The 22,423-nt window shown below is 32.2% G+C and overlaps 4 protein-coding genes across 4 annotated transcripts; 3 read left to right on the forward strand and 1 right to left on the reverse strand.

Moving 5' to 3' along the window:
- Positions 1–1,653, forward strand: LOC130495531 (uncharacterized). Its single transcript, XM_056986935.1, has 2 exons — positions 1–384; positions 472–1,653. The coding sequence occupies exons 1-2, from the start codon at positions 1–3 to the stop codon at positions 1,651–1,653; spliced, it is 1,566 nt and encodes a 521-aa protein (XP_056842915.1).
- Positions 1,654–3,465: 1,812 nt separating this feature from the next.
- LOC130495989 (LOB domain-containing protein 36-like) lies at positions 3,466–5,326 on the forward strand. The gene is made up of 2 exons (XM_056987689.1): positions 3,466–4,599; positions 5,132–5,326. The coding sequence occupies exon 1, from the start codon at positions 3,585–3,587 to the stop codon at positions 4,542–4,544; it is 960 nt and encodes a 319-aa protein (XP_056843669.1). The 5' UTR covers positions 3,466–3,584; the 3' UTR covers positions 4,545–4,599; positions 5,132–5,326.
- Positions 5,327–16,948: 11,622 nt separating this feature from the next.
- On the reverse strand, positions 16,949–18,540 carry LOC130495532 (probable disease resistance protein At5g66890). Its single transcript, XM_056986936.1, has 3 exons — positions 18,335–18,540; positions 17,927–18,144; positions 16,949–17,781 (listed from the first exon to the last, which is right to left on the reverse strand). The coding sequence occupies exons 1-3, from the start codon at positions 18,538–18,540 to the stop codon at positions 16,949–16,951; spliced, it is 1,257 nt and encodes a 418-aa protein (XP_056842916.1).
- Positions 18,541–20,907: 2,367 nt separating this feature from the next.
- On the forward strand, positions 20,908–21,747 carry LOC130495533 (uncharacterized). Its single transcript, XM_056986937.1, has 2 exons — positions 20,908–21,303; positions 21,388–21,747. Exons 1-2 carry the CDS (start codon positions 20,908–20,910, stop codon positions 21,745–21,747), a joined length of 756 nt encoding a protein of 251 aa, XP_056842917.1.
- Positions 21,748–22,423: the final 676 nt, after the last annotated feature.

The following is a 22,423-nucleotide window of genomic DNA, read 5'->3' on the forward strand; positions in this document are numbered from 1 at the left end:
ATGGCGATGAACTGTTTATCTCTTCTACTAAACCAAGCAGTAGAGCGAGGAGATTTTGGGTATCATTACCATTGTCGAGACTCTAAACTAACCCACTTGTGTTTTGCAGACGATCTTCTCATCTTCTGTGATGGTTCGATCCAGTCAGTAAAGAGCATCCTCACCATCCTAAAAGAATTCTCCCAGCTCTCCGGTCTATCGGTAAACATCTCAAAGACCTCGTTCTTCACCTGTGGTCTCGCTCCATCAGAGGTTGATCAGATTGCCACAGAAACAGGCCTTACTCGAGATGTACTCCCGGTCAGATACCTTGGCGTACCCTTGTGCACAAAAAAGCTCTCCCTTGCTAACTGTGAACCCCTGATACAGCAAGTCAAGCAGAAGGTATATAACTGGACAGCAAAGTCATTATCTTTTGCAGGAAGACTATTGCTAATAAATACGGTGATAGCGGGTATATCAAACTTCTAGTGTGCAACCTTCACAATTCCAAAGAAAGTAATAAAGCTCATCAACTCACTTTGTGGAGCTTACCTCTGGAAAGGAACAACAGAAGGACATCACTCTGCATGTGTTGCTTGGGAGACAATAACGCTGGCAAAGTGTGAAGGAGGCCTGGGTGTTCGTGACCTAATACACTGGAACAAAGCTTGCTTGATCAAACTAATATGGCTCCTCTTCTTTAGAGCAGGATCGATATGGGTGGCATGGTTCATTAAAGAAATCCTCTCAGGCAACATCAGTAACTTCTGGATCCTGAGAGAGAAGCAAACCCACTCATATACGGTGAAGAAACTTCTTCGATGCAGAGATGTGGTATTTGATTGGATAAAAGTAAAGCTAGGAGATGGTAGCAATACCTTATTCTGGTTTGCAAACTGGAGTCCCTTTGGTTGCCTCAAAGCCTTTCTGAAGCTTCCCCCAGCATCAACACTAGGCACTAGACTCCACGCAACTGTCGCCGACATCAATCGCCGTGGAAACTGGTCGCTCCCGAGTCCTCGATCTGAAGAACAATTGCAGCTTCACACTTATCTCACAACAGTCTCCTTGACCAACGAAGCGGACTCCTACATATGGCAACCAGAGGAAGTACAATTACAGACATACTCTACAGGTATGATCTACAACTTGATCAAGGAGCACAAACCTTTGGTCCCATGGCATAGAGTGGTTTGGACTACGAGAGGAATCCTAAAGCAGAATTTCTTGACATGGTTGGTGGTTTTGAATCGATGCCCAACAAAAGACAGGATCCTGGGCTGGGGATTACAGACTGATCCGATGTGTGTTCTTTGCAACTCAAACTTTGAATCAAGAGAACACCTTTACTTCGAGTGCCCCTTCGCTTTCACCTTGTGGGAAACCCTGGCGCGCAAGGCTGGCTGCTCTCCGGTCCGCCAGTGGTCGCAATGTCTCTCCACCATGCAATCACTGACCGCTCCGAAGCATCTCAAACTATTGTCTCTTCTAGCCTGGCAGACATCGATCTATCTGATTTGGACTGAGCGAAATTCTAGGATCCATCGCCAACACCATCGATCAGCGACATCTATCATCACCACTGCAACTTCTCTCATAAAGAACAAGATCTCCTCCTTCCGAGAAAGCAACCACCGCCTCTCCTCACTAATGATCCAACAATGGCTGTAGAACAAGAAGCGACTCATCCTCTCCATCTATGTCTTTGGTGATATCGACTAAGCAACACAACACTTTCTCATGTTTCTGATTGTGGTTTAAAGCTGGTTCTTTTGATGTACTGAGCTAGGCCCAAATTAAAACTGCCTCACGGCCTTATTATCATATATATATATATATAAAAAGCCTTTATGTCAAAAAAAAAAACACATACATTAAGCTGATAAAATATATCCAGATAGCCAAACGTTAACAGTGAACTCATAAGAGGTAGCTATAAACATGCCTCAAAAATTCCCTTATACTACATTCGTATGTGTTAGTAGTCTATTCCAAATGTTGAAATAACTGAAATAAGGTGCTCCAGAGTTTAGAAGAAAAAAACACAAATGTATTGAATATCTCGTTATTTAGTTCATATGCCACTGGAACACAAACATTACTATCAGATAAAAGTGAGAGAGATCTCTTCACATGATTTGCAAATTTACTGTCAGTGAGAAAAACACAGCACTATGGCATAGTTCAAATTTGGCTGCAATGAATTCGTAGTCTTAAATTTGTTTTACGATATTTTCTTAGTAAAGTGCATTCAATGAAATAAAGTTATAAATTACTAGTAGTATGATAAACAAATAGAATTAAATTATTAGTGATGAAACACACAACCATGTGCAACATTAGACTTGTGTTGAACATAACGAAGCACTTTAATTCCATCTCCAGTTGGCATGTGACCATGAGTATAGCTAAACTATTATAGTCATTGTTTAAATATATTATTACATAATTCAATAATTGAAAATTACGGTGAACTATTATATAAAATGGGAGAAAATAATAGAATTTGCTGTATAAAAGTGTAGGTGGCTTTTTTAGTTTCTGGTTAGTAAAGCTTTCGTATCAGTTTGAGATTAGAGAGGAGGAAAATGACTTATCTCGAGACCAAGACAGCAGTTCAAGAGTAATTTAGACAAAATTAAATTAAAATAGAGACAACACTGTAATTACGCACGCGGTTGCTTATAATCAAAACGAACAAATAAAATTATGATATCTGACGGCTGTAAACCTCCCTCTCTTGTAATCTCAATGGCCATGGTTTATTGCGTGTACCCGCCAGTATAAAAGATCGTCTATGTGATCCAAAAAAAGCTTCTTCTCTTTTTCTATTTTCGTTTTCTTTCTTGATCTTTATTGTTTTCTCTCCTGTTTATAAATCTTGGGCCATAGTGAAGAAAAAATCAGGGGTTGGATCGAAAACGTGGGTTTGAGGGTTTTCTCAGAAACCCTAGAACCCAATATTAACTTCTTATTCACTCTACGTATCTCAATGGATCAGGAGATGAAGTGAATGAGATACGAAGCTAGTTAAAAGAGGAAACACTGAGAAAAGTTTATTTGAGGTAATACTGATTTTTTTCCTTTTTTGATGGATGATTTGGTTCAGCTAATAGTTGATTGACACAGATTGATTTTGATAGATTTCATTTTATCATCATTTATAAATGTTGTTTTGTTTTGGAATATATGATGATCTTCTCCTTTAAGATACAGTGAAAATGAAAAATTATTTACTTGCAAATAGATCTGTAATAGAAAAAAAAATTGAAAGTCGTACGGTCGCCATCATCTTGATTCAGGTTTGTAACAATTCTTGTTTTCTCATCTATTCAAAATGATAGTGCTTATATTTACCAATATTTTTTCTTGTACGAAACTTTTGATCTTATGTTTGCTTTCACCATTCTATTACTCATACTAAACATTTTTGTAAGCACAAATCACGATATCGTTTTTTTTCTTTCTCAATGTTATCCTCTAATGACTGTGACACGAAGCATACTCGATGCATTTACTTTCACGATCCCTATTTTCTAAATATAAACTTTTTATTTAATCAAACAAATCGATTATTTTCTTATTCTAAGCTTTCCAGAAACATGGCATCTTCAAGTTCAAGCTCTCCATGCGCAGCTTGCAAATTCCTAAGGAGAAAATGCACACAAGAATGTGTATTCGCTCCATATTTCCCACCAGATCAACCTCACAAGTTCGCATACGTTCACAAAATTTTCGGAGCAAGTAACGTTGCTAAGCTTCTCAACGACCTCGTCTCTAACCAAAGAGAAGACGCCGTTAACTCTCTTTTCTATGAAGCCGAAGCGCGACTTCGCGACCCTGTCTACGGTTGTGTAGGTTTAATCTCTATCCTTCAACATCGCCTTAAACAGCTTCAACACGACCTTGACAACGCCAATAAAGAGCTCGCCTCTTACTCTGCTCCTAATGCTATGCTTCCTATGCATCCTCAACCAAATTTTATGTCTTTACCACCTCAACCGCAGCGACCCTCTTCTGCTTCTTCTTCAGCGTCTGTGCTTACTCAACAGCAGCTTCATAACTTGTTGCCAATGTTGACTATTCCAACTGAGCAACTAGTGTACCATCAGCAACATCAAGATATTTTCGAGACGCAGCAATTAGCAACGGTTAACGCGGTTGCGAGAGACCAACATAATGAAATGTTTAGAGCGTATGGAGGAGGAAGTAATAGTCCACATCATCATCAAAACCAACCTCAAGTTGATATTTTGAGGTTTAATAGTGGTTTTGACTCTGTACCGACCGGATCTGTTACAACAACCGGGTTTAATCAATTAAGCTCCGGCGGTTCAACCAAAACCAGAATGTCACCATCTTTAGCTCGTGATGGTAACGTTGTTGAAAGTCCTCCTTCTAATGATAACTATCATACGGATGAGCAATTACATCATCATCAACAACATAATGGGGCTCAGTTGTTCATACCTACACAATCTTCTCAACCGCTACCGCTTCAAACGCAGCCGAATTCAGGGAGCCAGGAGGATGGAAGGAGTCTCATTGGTTCATCTCAGTAATTAATCAAAAAGAAAGAGAGATTAAAAGTTAATAATACGGCCTTTGACCTTCAAGGTACGTGGGAAGGATTTTATTTTTTCTCTGCATTTTTGACTGATCTTTAAGGTATAGTACAGTTACAGAGGTACATAATAGGTTTTGCTATATATGTACAACATTTAATGAAATAGCCTTGTCATTTCTTCAATAACTCTTTTTGTACTTCTTGTAGCCTAGCTGCTCGAATTTTAAAAGTTTTCTTTTTGTTGGATTCTCTGAACAATAATGCATTAACTAACCTAGTTGTTTAAAAAGATTTTAAATTCATGGTGGGTCACATCACTTCACCGATTTATTGATCTTAGAATAGTGTGTGATTATATGATCTTTCCTCTGTACATGTAGCTTAAAACTAGTCTAAGATTTGCTTACACCTTTCTGTCTGGAAATCTTTGAAGTGTTGTCTCATTATTTACACTTTATGCATCCATATATTAGCTTCAATCACATTGAACAACTTCTTTGTTTTAATTATATTATCGTTTCTTAAATTTTGGTCTTGGGTCCAATGCTTTATTTTTGCTTATTTCCTCGACTTTTCTTGCAGTTGGAAACTCTTGACTTTGCTCAAGGCATTACGGGACAAACGAGTTTTTTCTTCCCTTCTAATTTTTTCGCACGTCCAAAAGCGAAATGACACTCAACATATAAAAGTCAGCGATATTTGGTTAATTCTGAGTTTTGTTGAAGAGTATAACCTAAAGGTTCGTATCAAATTGAACAAAAGGCTTCCCCTCCATCTCTCCCCTACTCTCGTCTTTTAGTATTAAAACATATATTATTTTATATTCTTCTTGTATTTCATATTTTGACATTTCTTTTGGTTCGAGTAAAAATGAGAGATATCAATGTTTTCTAGATGCAGCTATCTTTGGAAATTTTACGAGCAAGTGGTTTATCACAATGTCAAACAAAACTATGGAATGGCCATCCTTTGTGTTCCCCTGTGCTGATGTGTTTTATTTCTTTTAACTGGGTTGATGGGTTAATATATAGTTTACTCTATTTTTACCCACCCTTTCACAACAGATACCTTGAACTAGAAGAATAAAGGGAATGAAAAAAATAAATGAACACAGAAAAAAGAATAAAATTTGAAAATATTTCATTTGTTCTAAATGATGCATTTAAGACACATATTAAGAAATCATATTAAAAGTTTATTATAAATACACCATTTTGTGTTTGATTATTTTCTATAAATTTAAACCAATAATACTTGATTACAATTATCCTTTTTAAGTTTACAATTTATTATTATTAGTAACTACTAGCATTGAAAATGTAAAACATATAATTCATATGTTTCAAAATAATACATATTTTAGTATTTTCACATTTATTAAGAAACACATTTAAACTTAGTTATTAATGCATAGTTTTTTGTAGTTTTATATTTCCTATATTTTTAACCAATAAAATTTAAAAAAATGCAATTAATGTTTTTGAAATACACAATTTTCATTATTAATTGACAAAAAATACATTGAAAATGTGAAAAATATTTTAAAAATAATTTTTTTTTCTTAAAACATACATCTTTCTAAAACGGAGGAATATCTTTTTGAAACACAAATTTATTTTAAAACATTTACTATAATTTAATAACAAATCTAGGGAGCACTATCTACACTATTAAAGCAAAATGCCTAATAGGTTTTTGCCCCTACCTTTTCAAAATAATTACACCCAAATGTCATTGTCATTTTTCTGTTTTTTTAAATGAAAATCATCCACTATAATTGACCAATCAGAACCATCTATTTTTAAGCCCAATCACAACAACATTTAAACAAAAACAGTTTCGACCCATTTATTTATATAAACACAATTTGTTTAAGCCCATCTAAGATATAACATAAACTCACTCACAATTTACCAAACTGATTTTTTTTAATAACCAAATTCGAGTTTGTGAGATAAAACTCAGAAAAAACCCTATATATACCATAAGACTTGAAATTTTCTTTTATGAATTTGACAAAAAATAGTATGTACATTTTACTATGACTTGAATGAAGTACCAATTAAAATATCTATTCCGAACCAAAAATAACAATCTATTAACATTTTATCAATTAGTGGATTTATAAAGAATAAAAATGTATATTTAATTGAGTTTCCTTTTAAACAACTTCTAATTTCAATATTCCTTACAAAGAAAATCTATTCCCCAGATATAGGTTTTTTTCCCGTCAAGATGTTTTTTATAAATTTAACTGGACCAAGTTCATATTACAAACCAGAAAAATCCAAAAGCCCAAAAACAAAAGGCCTACAACGAGAATAAATAAACCGGCCCAAAGGCCCAACATTGAACCCGACACCTCCGATCGAAGCTCGCCTCAAGGGGCACGCTGGTGTACACGTGGATGCATCTGCATCGTCAGCACGGAACTCAACACCGCCGCCTCAACTTGACCGACCCCGTCTCAGAAAGCTGCCGGAGCACTACCACCGCAACCTCTTTACGTCGGAACTCATTAACCGCAGCACCTCCGACGAGACCAACTCTGCTCTTCACGCCTTGTCTTCTCAACAGATATCATCCTCGAAAAAGAAGATCTCATCCATTTCGACAGCTATTCAAGCCCTAGATAGACAAGCAAAAAACCACCCGATCTATAATCGGCACCACTGCTTCCTCGCTTTAAGCAGTCACCACCCTTACCGGAGAGCATCCACTTCAAGATCTCCTCCGCAGAAACACCCACAGCAATCAACCCGAGAAAAGAAACCAAACAACTAAGAAAAGAAAAGGATAAAACTAAACCCAAAAAGTCAAGGGTTCCTAGGCGGCAGAGTGGAGCTGTGAAAGCCTCCCCTCTCCGCGACCAAAAGCCGGCGACGGCGAAGCTGACGGAAGCTTCCCTTCCCGGAAACTGAAGCGACGACGGTGGAACTGAGCAAGCTTCCACCTCCCGCAGAAAAGCCGACGACGGCGGATCTTTCTGAGCCTCCACCTCACGGAGACACTTCACTACTACACATGCAAGGCGCTCCCTCTCCACCGAGAACCTCCCAGCCACCGCGTCCGTACTCCAAACACCGAGCTTCCATTGAAGATGGTTGCGGTATCACAGCTTAGATAAGGCGATGGTTGGCAGGGCTGTAAAGAAGTGACACGGGGGAACACAAACGACGAGACAGAGAGGGTTCCGGCGACGGCACAGATGCAAACGCGCCGGCCGACCGCCGGAAACCCTCTAGATCTACTTTCTCTCTCTGACTTTCTCTCTCTGAATTCCTTTTGTTTTTTTTAGTAGAGAGGTAAGTTATGCGCTTGCCCCAGATATAGGTTAACACATTCAATTTTTTGTATTCCATTATTGAAATCGTTTCAATAGATTGTAAGGAATATTCTGTGTTTTAACTACTTGGTCACTAATTGATATAATTTATTTCTAATAAAGTAAATATATTCTAAAGATTATAGAAGTTACCTACTGTCACGGTGCAAGATATTCACCTAATTATATTAACGTGGCCAACGCCCACCAATTATATTGGAGCTTTCAAAATGGTAATAACAATATTTACAATGAATGATAGCGATATTATAGTTTAGAAAATCTGGTGGGTTACTATTTGGAGTATGCTCCAAGGTTCCCCAATAACCTAATCACCTCTCCCTTTAACCTCTTCATATTATAAATATCGTAGACCCTCTTCACATTGAAACCACTACCGTCAAAAACACTGCCTTTAAAGAAACCTACGACTTCAAGCAAAACATAACCTAAGCAAATTCAAACTTCGAAAGCTTCTAATGAGAAAGTGACAGGCATCAAAGATTTGTGGTCCTGGAAGAATACTTGGTTTGTTCATGTGAAGGTTTATACTCTTGGAAACAAAACATAACAGGGAAAACCATGAAATTCGTATTGGCTGATGAGAATGTAAGCATTCGTTTCTATCTACATATGTTTCTCAATACAAAGTTGTATATAAAATAATATCTGAGGTCATACTAATACTTATGTTTCTGTCTACTTATCGTTGATGTCTTTTTTAATATTGCGATTTGTTGTCAATAATTTTCATTCCTATAAAGGGTCATAACACGGCCATTACTAGATCCAATCACATGAATTATTAGTTGTATCTGAGTTTGGTCGACTTTCAAAATATTTTGAATGGATTACTTGATTAATATATCTTAATTTGTAATTATACAAGTCATTCTGCATTTAAATCTCTGAATATTTGCTATCAATACTAACCTGTTTCCACTTGATTTTTTTTCAGATGTGCTGGGCCAGGTATTGGATTGTGGAGAGGTTGAGATGATCCAAATGTACTTGGGGAAAGCAACGGAAGAAGCTTGAGTTCACCCTACACGACATCCAATAAGTTCGGTAGCATCTTTAACCCACCTCAAACATATACATACGATAAATATGATAAAAAAATAAACCGTTAGAAAATATATTAAAATATACTTGAAATTTTTAAATGTAAAAAAAGTTAGAAAAAGTAAATAGATTCTCGAATACCATTAAATTTTGTAAAGCTTTTTCTCTTTTCATCATTATCTAATTTAACACCGAAAACAAATTATAAAAAAGATGGATTTCGATGGCCAGTTCTTGAAAAAAATATCTGAGAAACGGTTAATTATTTATAAAAAGAAAGACATGAATTAGATTTACCTTTTTATTGTCTTCCAAAATTTTTAAGACTTTGTTAAATAGTTCGAAAAGTTGAATTCAAAAACCATCTCCGTCTCATCGTTTTAACTCTGATGGTTTCAGATTTGACATGCAAACATTTGTAAAATGAAAAAGTTTTGAAATGTATAGATCTTATATATTTTTAAACATAGAACAACTAAGTCTATATAATCTAAAAGAAAAAGTGAGAGAATATTACAACTAAGTCTATATAATCTAAAAGAAAAAGTGAGAGAATATTACAACTAAGTCTATATAATCTAAAAAAAAAAGTGAGAGAATATTACTGAAGTACACAATTGTATTGTTTGGAAACAATGATAGTAGAATAAATGAGATATGTTTGGAAACATGGATAGTAGAGATGTGTACTTTATTTTATTTACACATTTAGCCATTGTATTTTCAATAAATTAATAACAAATGAGAATTATTTAGAAACAATAATAACATATTTAATACTTTTTAATTTAAATATTTAGCCATTGTTTTTAAAATAAATTAAACAACATGCTTTCTATATTTCTTTTTATTTACAATTTTGTCACTATATTTACAATTATTTTTATTTACAATTCCTTATGGTGAAAATAAAAACGTAAACTGAAATATAAATAGTATATTATATAAAACAATTTTTAAAAACAATATTATTACCTTATTTAGTTTAATCAAATATAAAGATTCAAGAGTTAAATTTTCAAAAAAATATCATAAAATTAATAATAATTCATAGAAAATTAATGCAAAAATTAAAATTTTGAAACATGGATAAAAGAAAGTCAAGAAGAAAAAAGTAATGGTTTATGTTATTAATAAAAATTGGAAATCCATTATATCAATTTTAAAATATAAAAAATGGACTAATCTAATTACCTAAAAACATTTTTGTCCAAAATAATCATAAAATAACATTTAAATTTTATATACATATTTCAAATCAAAATAATAATTTAAATTTGGTTTATATCAAAAAATGATTTAAAATAGAGTCATTTGGGTAGATATACACAAAAGCAAAGTTATTTAGTTAACAATGCAACATCTTCTTTATTTAGGTGGTCAGACATACAAAAGAAAGGGAATTTACGTCCTTCTCCCGTGAGCAGTAGACATGTAGAGTAGAAAACATAAACTATTATAAATAATATTTATAGAATATAGAATATAGAAATTGACAGCATTTTTATTTTTAAACATATCAACTCCATTGACCATTGAAATTATGTTTCCAGAACGACATCAGATTCAAACAAAACAAACATTGAACTAGATTCAGAAACACTCAAGATTAATAACGAAGTCATCGAAAGAGTTGTTGGAGAAGTTGAGAGCATGAGGTTTCGTAACGGAGTCCGTGAAACAGTGCCGTTTAGCTTTGTTGACGGAAGAACATGTGAGTGACGACGACGGAGCAGTTAGAGAACTAAGAGGAGTTGAAACCGGAGACGTGACGGAAAGGTCTTATTAATTGACGGAAATCTGTGCCGTTAGGACATGAAAGGGTGGAAGAATGTGAGAGAGAAACAGAGAAGAAGTAGTAGTTTTGGAAAAAAAGTTTCTCAAATATCTTATTTTGATGCTGATGAGTGTTCTTCTATTAAAGATGAAAACGAGGGAGAGAGAAGGAACAGATGAAAACCGCGGGAGAGGGGGGGGGGAGAAAGAGAGGAACTTGTTAAGTTTATCAGAGAAAAAGAGATAAAATACCTATATAATAGGGATAAAAATGCTATTAGATAAATATGAACAGTGCATTTACCAGAACTGCAAATAAACTTTAAAACATGTATATAGTCTGCAATTACTCTTTAAAATATGCATATATTTAAAATTTTATTTTTACTAAAAAAATTTCCAATAACCATTATTAAAAATATTTTCAATATATATAAGAAAAATACAATAAAAAGATTTATTTCATATACCAACTTAAATTATGGTTTTTATATTTTACATTAAACTTTCAGAATATAATATATGTGATTATTTATAAGATGGTACATATAAATACTATTAATTATATGATTATTTATATGATGGACCAATACAATTAATTATATGATATATAATAGTGACTAGGGTTCGGCGTTCAGGTATCCATTCCGGTTCGTTTTGGATCTGTTTGGGTTTCGGATTTCCGGGGTCCAAGATTTCAGCCCCATTCATATATTTCTAAATTCCAGTTCGAATTATGACTAGGGTTGGGCGTTCAGGTATCCATTCAGGTTCGTTTCGGATCTGTTTGGGTTTTAGATTTCCGGGGTTAAAGATTTTAGCCCCCATTTAGATATTTCTAAATTTCAGTTCGAATTATATTCGGATCTTTGCGGGTTCAGTTCGGGTTCGGATAACCCATTTAAATTATTCTATAAAATTCATTATATATTTTGAATTTCTTAAAATCTATAAATAAAATAATATATTGTATATAAATCTGAATAACATATGTTAGAAAATACTTAGACTTAACATATAAATTGGTTTGGTTTAAATTTTAGATCAAAAATCAAAAATTATTTTAAATATTTTTGGTTTTTTGAGTGCATTTCCACTATATTAGGTATTTATATTTGACTATTTTTATATATTTTAAAATATTTAAACCAACCTAAAAGTATCATATATATTCTGGATGTTTTATATACATTAAAACTAAAAATAATTAATATATATAAGTATATAAATCTTTTTCGGATATATTTTGATATCCAAAATACTTAGGTTCGAATTGGTTATGGTTTCAGTTGTCTAAAGATCAAAATTTTGAATAATTTGAATATTTAATCAATTTTAGTTTGGTATTACTCTTTCGAATCGTGATCGGTTTGGTTCTCAAAATTTGGATTTTTTTATCCAGCTTTGATATTGACATAAAAAATAAATATCAATATATTTTTGAAATATACACCTGCACGGATGTGCGAGTCAAAATATAGTTAAATATTATGATGACAACAAAAACACTACAACAGTTTTATTGAAAAATGAAAGAGTATGTTAAACATTTATTATACTTACATGTAACGGTAAACCCCACATAACACTGTAGTCATCAAGTAATGATGTTAAAGTAGTTAAGTGTGAATGCTTGGTAATTAATATTCTATATGTCCCACTTTATGTGATATTTTAGGTTATTACACATAGATTAAATAAACACATATTTTATATAGTTTATCTTGATAACATAAAAATACATTAAATAAAACTAGTTTAACCAATAATAAAAAGTACAGTATTTTATAATTGGTCATAAAATTCAAATCATATTAAATTCTACCTAGATTAGTGAGAATATCACTTAAAATGAGACAAAAAAAATCATAAAACACCACTTAAAGTGGGACAAAAAGAGTATTGTATTTAGTCATTAACCAACACTCTTTTACAATTAATGAATTTAATTTTGTCTCTCTCTTCCTAGCATTTTCCTCTTTAATGATATTCTCTTTACTTTATAATAAATGTCATTCTAGTTTTTTTTACGCAACAAATATCGCTTTACAATTTCAATACAAACTATATTTACTTTCAACTAAAAATTAATTTGTAAATTCCATTGATTTTATAAATAATTTCATTTATCTCAAATAATATTGGTTAGAGGGGTGTAATTAATAACAGCTCACAAATATCTCCATCATTTTTTCAATCTGTGTAAAAATGTTAAAGTGACATCTATCTTATTAAAACAGAAACGTTACAACTTCCTTTAGGTGGATTTTTAAAGTTGGACATCACATTATTATTTATACTTTAACCATTCATTTAAATCTTTCCTTAAATAACTAAATATCAACCAACTATATGGCATCTTACACTCGATGTATAATAATTTAACTCTATTGACACTATACATTATATTATACATCTATTCGTAAACAAAAAAAAAAACCATTTTCTCTATTATTATACATCGAGTGAGAATACAACTTTAAAATCTATTCGTAAACAACTATTATTTTTATACATTATATTATACTTCTAGACATTATGTTATACATCTATTCGTAAACAACTATAATTTTTTTGCATACATTATACATTATATTATAATTCTGGACATTATATTATACATTTGTTCAAACAACTATGATTTTTTCTATATTATATTATACTTCTGTACATTATATTATACATCTATTCATAAACAACTATAATTTTTTGCATTATATTATACATCTTCTTTAGTCGACCGCAAGTCATTAACAAGTCTTTAACCAGTTATTGATTAACTTTAAATTTTAAATTGCTGGATACAGATATCAGAATATATATTTCTTGATACTCAAATAATATAAGTATAACATAGAACATTCTATAATTTAAAGGGACGGATTTACCTTAGATATGCAATAACTAGAGTATATTTCCTTATTTATATAGCAAAGAAAAGGAAAATAAAATATAACATCTTTAATTTTTTCTTGGACAATTGCTGTTACGGCTTATTAATTACATATCAAAACATAGATATTTACAATAAAATTTTACTTTATGGGCCATAATATTTGTATTGTTAATAAAGTATAAAACAGAAACATTGTAAGCATTTAACTTTATAAAAAACACATTAGTCATTTTCGTATTGAACTTTTTGCATATACATTCAAAATACTATTTTATTAATAAAAAATTTTGAAACTATTTTTTTGGATTAGTACAATTTCATTTAAATTATTTAACCAAATATAAAACATTTATATATCAGCACGGTTAATCTTTGTTAGTTTTTTTTATCATAAATATTTTTTGTTTATCTATTGTATAAATTATAACTATTTTATTAATATTATAATGAAGACTTCAGTTATGTTAGTCTAAATTGTATTGGTTAATATTAGATTATTGTTTTCACCCTACATCTATACTACGAAACTGAGAAACTTACAATTATATTAAACTACACAATATAGAATTAGACAAACTCAAAATTATTTAAAACTACAATATAAAATTAGACAAACTCCAAATTATATTAACTACTATAGAATATATGTTATATGTTAAGAGAAAAATGGAATCCGCGCGGTCGCGCGGATCATGATCTAGTTTATTTAAAAACGGAAGGAATAACATTTTATATTTGTATTTCTATATACTCTCCCTTAAGATTCAGCATAATTCGGTAGATATGTATGTGGGTGAATTGTATACTACTCCTATAGTCCTATACCTGATGGTTCATGAGAAACATGGATACTTAATGTGCATGTGCATATAATAGTATACTAATGTTACCGGTAGGATGCTTAGTATATCAATAAAGAGAAGATGGTGAAATTGATGAGCATCGATCGTTAAATTAAGCACTGACCTAGTAGTTGCACATGTACCCATAAACCCAAGTACTAACTCCTTTTCTTATAATCTTTAATAAATTACTAGATTTTTACCCGCGCTTTTAAAGCGCGGGATTATTTTTGTAATAAAATTATTAACCTGTTAGTTAATTCATAAAAGAAATGATCAAATCTATTTGTTCAATCGACCTGTGTTTGATAATTATTTTGTGACCCGTAGAAAACTACCAATGGAAATTTAATATATAGCTTAATGTTAGTTGTTGTGATAAATTTAGTCAAGTAAAGCTATTGTGTGATATAATATTAAGGTGAACGAAGTCATCCTATATACTTTACATATTGTTAGTTGTCGGCTTGAATTGTATATAGCAACATATTTTTAAATGGTTTTGTGGAATTGTAATATATGAGTCAAGTTATATTTAAGTTAATATTAATTGTTATAAAAGAGATAAAATCATAATTGGACTGTTAAAAAAATCAAAATAATTAATATTGTTAAGTATAAAGATAGGAGTGGTATGTCATTTTAAACAATTTTTAAAAGCAAGGGAAAAATTCTATTAGGATTTTTTTTTTAATAGTATTGGTTAGATTTTGATTCACATTTTAAAAGCGCGGGATTACGTTTTTGGATAAATACTTTTTATTTAAACCAATGTATATTTTAAGTTAAATATACATTAAATATTTGAGAATAAAGTATTTAATTGACGAATTTGTATTTGGATGTTTCAAATTATTTTTTAGCTTTTCTTGACGTGAATTTGTAAATATTATAGCTTAATGTTTGGTTTTTAATAATTGATTTTTAAAGTAAATATATAGTAGTTACTAATGAAAAGAAAGTTTCGTTATGGAAACAAATTTTATTAATGCATAATTTGTTTTGCCAAAAGGAGGATCCTAACAAAATGAAGATCATTTTGTGAATTAGTAGTTTTGAACCCGTACAGAAACTGATAATTTAGTCAAACAAATCCAAATTTTAATATTTTAAGCACGAAAACTAAACCGACAGAGTCCTATAAATAATTTTGGTTTAATAATATAGATATAAATCAATTTTTAAATTGTTTTAAATAAAAAAGCAATATTGTTATGGTTTTGTGTGCAGTGTGTTCGGAGTTTATATTCTTCTGCTGCACCTATAATAAATTTTAACATATTGTGTATATAAGAATTGGTTCACGTTATTCATTTTGACAAAAAAAAAAAGAATTGGTTCACGTTTTCTATGTAAAAGTAATTATAAAGATAAAGATGGTTGAGTTCACGTTTTGCAATGACATAATATTATGGTCCACATTTTATAATGAATATATTATATATATGTTTCCAAATCTGACTAAGCTATTAAAAAGGAAGCTTAATCAATTAAATGGAGAAAAAAGGAGAAAATTTGGCCAATTTTAACTATTAATAAAAATTAAATAATAATGGTATTTCATGGTAAATAAGTTGAAAACTAATGGCAGAATCCTATTAGGGATTCTGCTTTAATAGTATAGATAAATATAGATTTCTCTCACTAACACGAGTCACTTTTGTACCTTTTGGTGCTCTTCAACAAATTTAATGTCTTGTGTAGCAATAATTTCATTTCTAACTACGCTATAACCTCTATAAATTAATAATCTATAAATTAATATCTCTATAAATTAATATAATTTTATAGTCCCAAAATCAATAAGCTGAAGTGTTGACTACATGCCAATGCCATGCTACGTATCCAATCAAATCATCCATGGTACAATTAGGCTGGTGTCTGTGATATATTTAAAGGCCCAAATACATTTCATGACAAGCAGTGAGGTCCATTACACCTTTTTGAAAGTGTTGTCAAAAAAAAAAGTTACCACGTCACTGTCAATGTGATCCTCATTATCTGATCATGTTGCCTTGCCTCACCGTCAACTGTTAGAACTCCTGCTAACATTGCAGCAAGAGGTACTGCTCATCACTCTCCCATCACCCACAACCATCAGCGATTCCACATGAAGCGGGAGACCCTCCCAAACGTGAGAAAATTGATGCGATTGATAAGGTTGGAGAGACCTTTGGTTATAATAAGCCCGTTCGTCGAGAGAAAAAGGAAAACGAGATCGTCGAGACCGAGGTAACCATATTCAGTAGCAATTGTCGTTATATCTTCTCTTTTTAGGGTGTCCTTTGACCCTTTATTTGCTGCTTTCTTTTTCAAACTTGGGGGTGAAAACTACCTTGTATTTTATTTATGCATTTTAATATAAAAGTCTTGTTACAGTGTTACAATGCATACTTATATGCAATGTAAAATATCATATAAATATAGATAATACTTTATAATGTATTACTGTTACAAACTTGCAAGGCATGACACACATAAAGCAAACTCTGACATCAGAACAGCTGAAGCAAGTTAAGGTTATGCTCTGTTTCCTCTTCTGTGATTGTCAGATTCTTCATTTTAGATTTGACTCCTTCCCATAAGAACACAGTCCCTTCGTAGCATTTCACCTCCAGGTCCTCTAGATTCTTTACTGAATCTGGCAATTCACATCGATAACAATCTCTCATGGAAATCTTCTTCAACTTCTGCAATTTTCCAATCTCTAGAGGTAACCTTTTTAGTTGAAAACATCCAGAAACGTCTAGAAACCGCAAATTGCTAAGTATCTTGATCGTTTCAGGAAGCTCAAAGAAACTACTACAAGAGACCACCCTCAGCATTTCAAGGTTCCTCAAGTTGCATATAGCTTCCAAGAGTCTGCAGAGCTTGTTACAATTCGTGATGCTAAGCTTCTTTAATGAAACAACTTGAGAGACCCAATGTGGTAACTCAACAAGGTTGTAACAATAATCTATCTCGATTTCTTGCAAACTCTGTAGTAAAGTTTCAGAAACATCAAACTCTGACTCGTTAAGAGCCTCATCGAAATGACACAACCAAAGCGATAGCTTCTCGAGACTATTGAGATCAAGCTTGGGAATGTCAGGCAAAGTGATTGAAACTTTCTCAAATCTGATCCGTCTTAGGTTAGGTAATGAGCTGAGACACGATAAGTTGGTCAACTTTGAAGGTTCAAGACCGTGATTCATGATCATCACAACTTTCAGTTTCTTCATTGTAGCAATGAAGTTTGGTAATGCATAGTTTGATGAATAGAGATTAAGAACTAAAACTTCAACGTTTGGACAATCCATTTCAACCCAACACGATGTAAATGAATCATCTGTAACCAAAAATAAAAGAGAGAAAGTTCAAAATCACATCAAGTTATAGAATATTAGTTTCAAAAAAAAAAAAGTTATAGAATATTATTATTATTATTAAAAGAGTGTGTGACAAGAAAGTAAAGAAACAATCGTATATATTACCAGTAGAGACAGATAGTAGAGAAGCGTTCAAAACAACAGGCTGTTTTAGATCTAAACACCAGTCAGGGAACTTGTTCTCTTGGATATCCATGTTTAATCTTTTCCTTTGGAGGATCGAAACCGACTCCTTTTCACATTGATGTATAGCAAACTCTCTAAAGGCAGTGTCTTGTCTAACCAATAACTCATTGTAGAAACAATCTACATACTCATTTTTCCTGATAGTATAAATAAAGCTCATATATAAAACGATAACTGATAAAACATTTAAAGGAAAAAACAATTAATTTCTAGGCAGAATCTATTTTGGATATTGGACTTAGTTTTGCAAGATCAAGAATTGGTAGATGAATAGAAAGTAACATACACAGGAGAGACAAGCCTCGTCACAGAAGAAGAAAAACATACCCAAGAGGAAGAAGTTTAAGGAGATTGTGGGAGGCAAGATCTTGGAGGTAACTCATGCAAGTGATATTCTCCTTACCGTATAATCCAGACCATAAGTCGATTATTGTGGAGGCAATGATCTTCTGGTCTTTAAGAAACGAGCCCATGTCTGTGAAACACTCTCTAAGATTGTTGTTCAAGGCATCAAAATTTTCGATCGAATCCATGAGAAAATTTTACTGCAGTTTTGTATTTTCTCTTGGCTCTTTTTATTTATTTTTGTAACTGAGAGACTTCATAAATCTCAGCTGTATTATCGACATTTATAACGAAAAAGTCCCAAAATAGAATTTTACTAGAAAAAGGTAAAAGATAACTTCACACCCACGGAAAGGTCAGAAGTGTTATTGGGGGGGCAACGAAGTGTCAATAACGTTTATTAGACCATTGACGAGGTAAATTAAAAGGTACGAAGCTTAGACGTTACTAGAAAAATTCAACAAGAAATTGAAATAATTATAAGAAATTGCTCCAAAGACATTTCTTTTATTTACCTTGGGACCATCTTGGATAACAAAAACACAAACAAACATTAAAAACATTTGAAGCAAGTTCAGATTTTGTTCTGTTTCCTCCTCTTGAACTCTCAAGTTTCTCATTTCCGGCTTCAACCTTTCCCACAAGACCAGCCCAGTTTCTTCATCGCATTTGATCTCCAACATTTCCTCATCGACATCTTCTTCAGCTTCCGCAGCTTCCCAATCTCTAAAGGCAACTTTCTCAGTCCTAAGCAATGAGAAATATCAAGAAACAGCAAATCCCCGAGTGTCTCTCTACCGTTTCAGGAAGCTCAGAGAGATTAATACAAGAACTCAGTCTCAACACTTGCAACTTACTCAAGTTTCCTATAGCTAGAGGAAGCAGAGAGAGCTTGTTACAGTTGGTTATGCTAAGTGTCTTCAATGAAACAACTTCACAGACCTCATCAAGATCATAGCAATAGTCTATATCAATCTCCTGTAAACTAGGAAGAGCTTTAGAGACATGTATTTCAGTGTCGTACCGAAGCTGCTACACATAACCAATGACAACTTGTTCAGTCTGACGAGCTTCAACTGGAGAAATTGGTCACTCTTGATGGATAAGAAGCGTGGTTTGTGATGATCAGAACCTTTTAGCTTCTTCATTCCAGCAATGAAGCCTCGGTAATGCAAAGTTTGGTGAAGAGATATTGAGAATCAAAACCTCAACATTGGGACAATCCATTTCAACCACCCAATTCGATGAGAACAAATCATCTGTAGTAACCAAAAACAGAAAAAAAAAACAAAGAGCAAGCATAGTTATAGTAAAACCCTATTTCAAGAAACAAGAGAGAGAGAGAGAGATTTATAGTAAAACCACTCACTCTGAAGAAAGAATATACATGTAGAGATAGTCAACACAGAGGCATTGATCATAATAGGAGGCTCCATTTTTGATCCAAACACCAGTCAGGAAATTGATTCTTTCTTATCTCCAAATTGAGTCTTTTTCTTAAGGCAACGGTTGCTTGAGTATCGTTCTCAAACGTTTGTGGAGCTTGGCCGTTGTGGCTGGAGTAAGTTTTTTTTTTAAAGACACTTACTTACTTACTTACTTTTGACGTCTGCGTTGATGCAAAGGTAAGTAACGAGGGTGGTCTTGCCAATCCAATCCAACGGGAACCTTATCAAGCTTTGGAACAGAGCAAAGATGATGATGATGATGATGATGATGATGATCGGGAGCAACAACACTCAAGCTGTCTATTCTCTTACTTAGACCATCCACCAGTTATCATCAATGTTCCCCACCACAAGGGACAAATCCAGCTGGTGTTTTGTTTCTCTCCGTTTTTTTTATACTTATAATTTTGAGAAAAAATTGTGTTCAAAACTAAACAAAATTTTCAAATTTTAATGAACATTTTCTTTTGTATAACTATTTTTTTTATATTGTTTTTTTTTCATTAGCCTTATTATTATTAACTGAATAACTAATCGTGTCTTTGTTTAGAAAATGTAAAAAATTCAAAATTATTTATACATGTGTATAATTCTAAAATATCATTTATTAAAGGGCTGAGAGTATTATTTAACCATTATGTATCTTTGCATTTTGTGATTTGCTTTGATATGCGCTCTTTTTTGGATAAATAACATTTATCCTCAATAAGAATAGTTAAAACACCAGATGAAGATCCATGCTTTGCAGAGAATGAAAGTGCAAAATAAATATTATATATACATATTAATTTTACAATTTATTACTTATTTTGTGTTCATTTACATATTATGAAATAATAAATTATTGAATTGAGAATCAAGTAACTTGTATTATGTATATAACTAAACTCGTGTAAGCATATAAATCAAAACAATTCTCCTTGTTTATTTATGATACTTTTATTGGTAAATAATTAAAAACATATCATTTTACTTATTCTATATGTTATATAATTAAATTTAAATGATATTGACATATATATATATAGTATATTTCAATATGAATATTTATTAACTAAGGTTTTCTACGATAAACAGGGCAGCATATATAAATGATTTCAATATGAGATGGAACTTGATAGAGTTTTTCCGAAGCTCATCGCTCTTGACGATAAACAGGGCAGCATATTCCTTGTTGATGTTGAGTATACATGGATTCCATCTACATGTAAAAGATGTGGTAACCTAGGTCACAAAGCGAAGAGGTGTCTTCTTCCTCCCAAGCCGTCACAAGACTCAACCTTGCCGTCAAATTCTGCTTCTATTAGTGCTGATATCCCTACTGTGGATATTGATGTTATCTTGCATCAAAGTGATAACTCTACCTCATCGTCAGAAACTATCCATCAAAAGGATCAAAAGACCACTGAAAATATCTCACGCACTGCCTTAGAATCTGCTGCCCCTGTGGTTCAAAGTCTTACCAATAATACGGAAGGTCTCGAACCCGACGTCCCTCATGCTGTACAATTTATCTTCGAGGCTGCTCCTCAGCGTCCTTTGACTCTTTCAGATGTTACTATTCAATCTTCTTCTTGCTTTTAACAGGAGGACCAAGTTGTTGCATTTAGCACTTCCAACACTTCTTCAACATTAGTAGATTCACAATCTACTCCTACTACAACTTCAGTTATGGAAATTTCTCCATCAGCCATTATCAGCAGTGAGGTTCAAACTCCATTTGCTGATCCCTTAACCACAACATCTCAAGTGAGTGTATTTGAGAGTCCTTCTCGTTTCACAGTACTTGGAGTTGTGGATGAAGCTGAGACAGAGCTTTCTAGTTCGTTCAGTTTGACAAGGGGTGGGAGAGAAACAAAACCTCCTATCAAATACAAAGACATGGAATGGAATACGGTTCGAGGGAGAGGAAAGCGTGGCCGTGGGGGTCGTGGTTCCTATCTCTAGTTATTGTTTTTCATTGCATTGTTGTGTTCTAGTCTTTACCTTTGTTGTTTCATAGGTATGAGATTCTATTTTCATGAAATTTGTTTCATGCAAACTTTCTAAAACTATAAGACTTCTAGTCTTATCTTGTAATAGTTATGTTTTTAAATTGAAAGCCTTTTAGCAAAAAAAAAAAAAACTAAGGCTTTCTACTTATATATTTTATTAAAATTTATATATATTTGTTATACTAAAAAATAAACCATTAGTCACAAAATTTCCAGTGTGAGATTTTTAATAATTTTAGTAATTATTTTTAATAATTTAATGTAAATTTCAAAACTAAAATATCAAGGTCTCAGTACCTTTCCAATGAAAATTTTGAAATTAACATATTTATGTATTTTTTATATGGTATATCGTTTAGTTTTAATAAATATTTTAAAAATATATTTAATTTGAATATTTATTAAATGAAACTTTTTATTCATATAATTTTGTGATCATTTGTTTCTTATTATAACAAAAAAATTAAACCATTGATCACAAACTTTTAAATGTGAAACTTTTAACAGTATTAGTAATTATATTCATTTTAAAAATTTAATTATAACATATAATAGAAAATCTAATTTTGTTCTTATATGATTAATGTGATTGTTTAGTTTTTTGGTAATATAAAATTAAACAAAATATT

Source organism: Raphanus sativus, chromosome 6, assembly GCF_000801105.2.
Source record: "Raphanus sativus cultivar WK10039 chromosome 6, ASM80110v3, whole genome shotgun sequence".
NCBI lineage: Eukaryota > Viridiplantae > Streptophyta > Magnoliopsida > Brassicales > Brassicaceae > Raphanus > Raphanus sativus.

Coding starts and splice junctions, on each gene's coding strand:
- LOC130495531 (XM_056986935.1), top strand. CDS start 1: ATGGCGATGAACTGTTTATCTCTTCTACTAAACCAAGCAGTAGAGCGA. Junction 385..471: donor TACAGCAAGTCAAGCAGAAG/GTATATAACTGG, acceptor TCAAACTTCTAG/TGTGCAACCTTCACAATTCC.
- LOC130495989 (XM_056987689.1), top strand. CDS start 3,585: ATGGCATCTTCAAGTTCAAGCTCTCCATGCGCAGCTTGCAAATTCCTA.
- LOC130495532 (XM_056986936.1), bottom strand. CDS start 18,540: ATGGATTCGATCGAAAATTTTGATGCCTTGAACAACAATCTTAGAGAG. Junction 18,145..18,334: donor CTTAAACTTCTTCCTCTTGG/GTATGTTTTTCT, acceptor TTATACTATCAG/GAAAAATGAGTATGTAGATT. Junction 17,782..17,926: donor TCTACTATCTGTCTCTACTG/GTAATATATACG, acceptor TTTTGGTTACAG/ATGATTCATTTACATCGTGT.
- LOC130495533 (XM_056986937.1), top strand. CDS start 20,908: ATGGAACTTGATAGAGTTTTTCCGAAGCTCATCGCTCTTGACGATAAA. Junction 21,304..21,387: donor AACCCGACGTCCCTCATGCT/GTACAATTTATC, acceptor TGCTTTTAACAG/GAGGACCAAGTTGTTGCATT.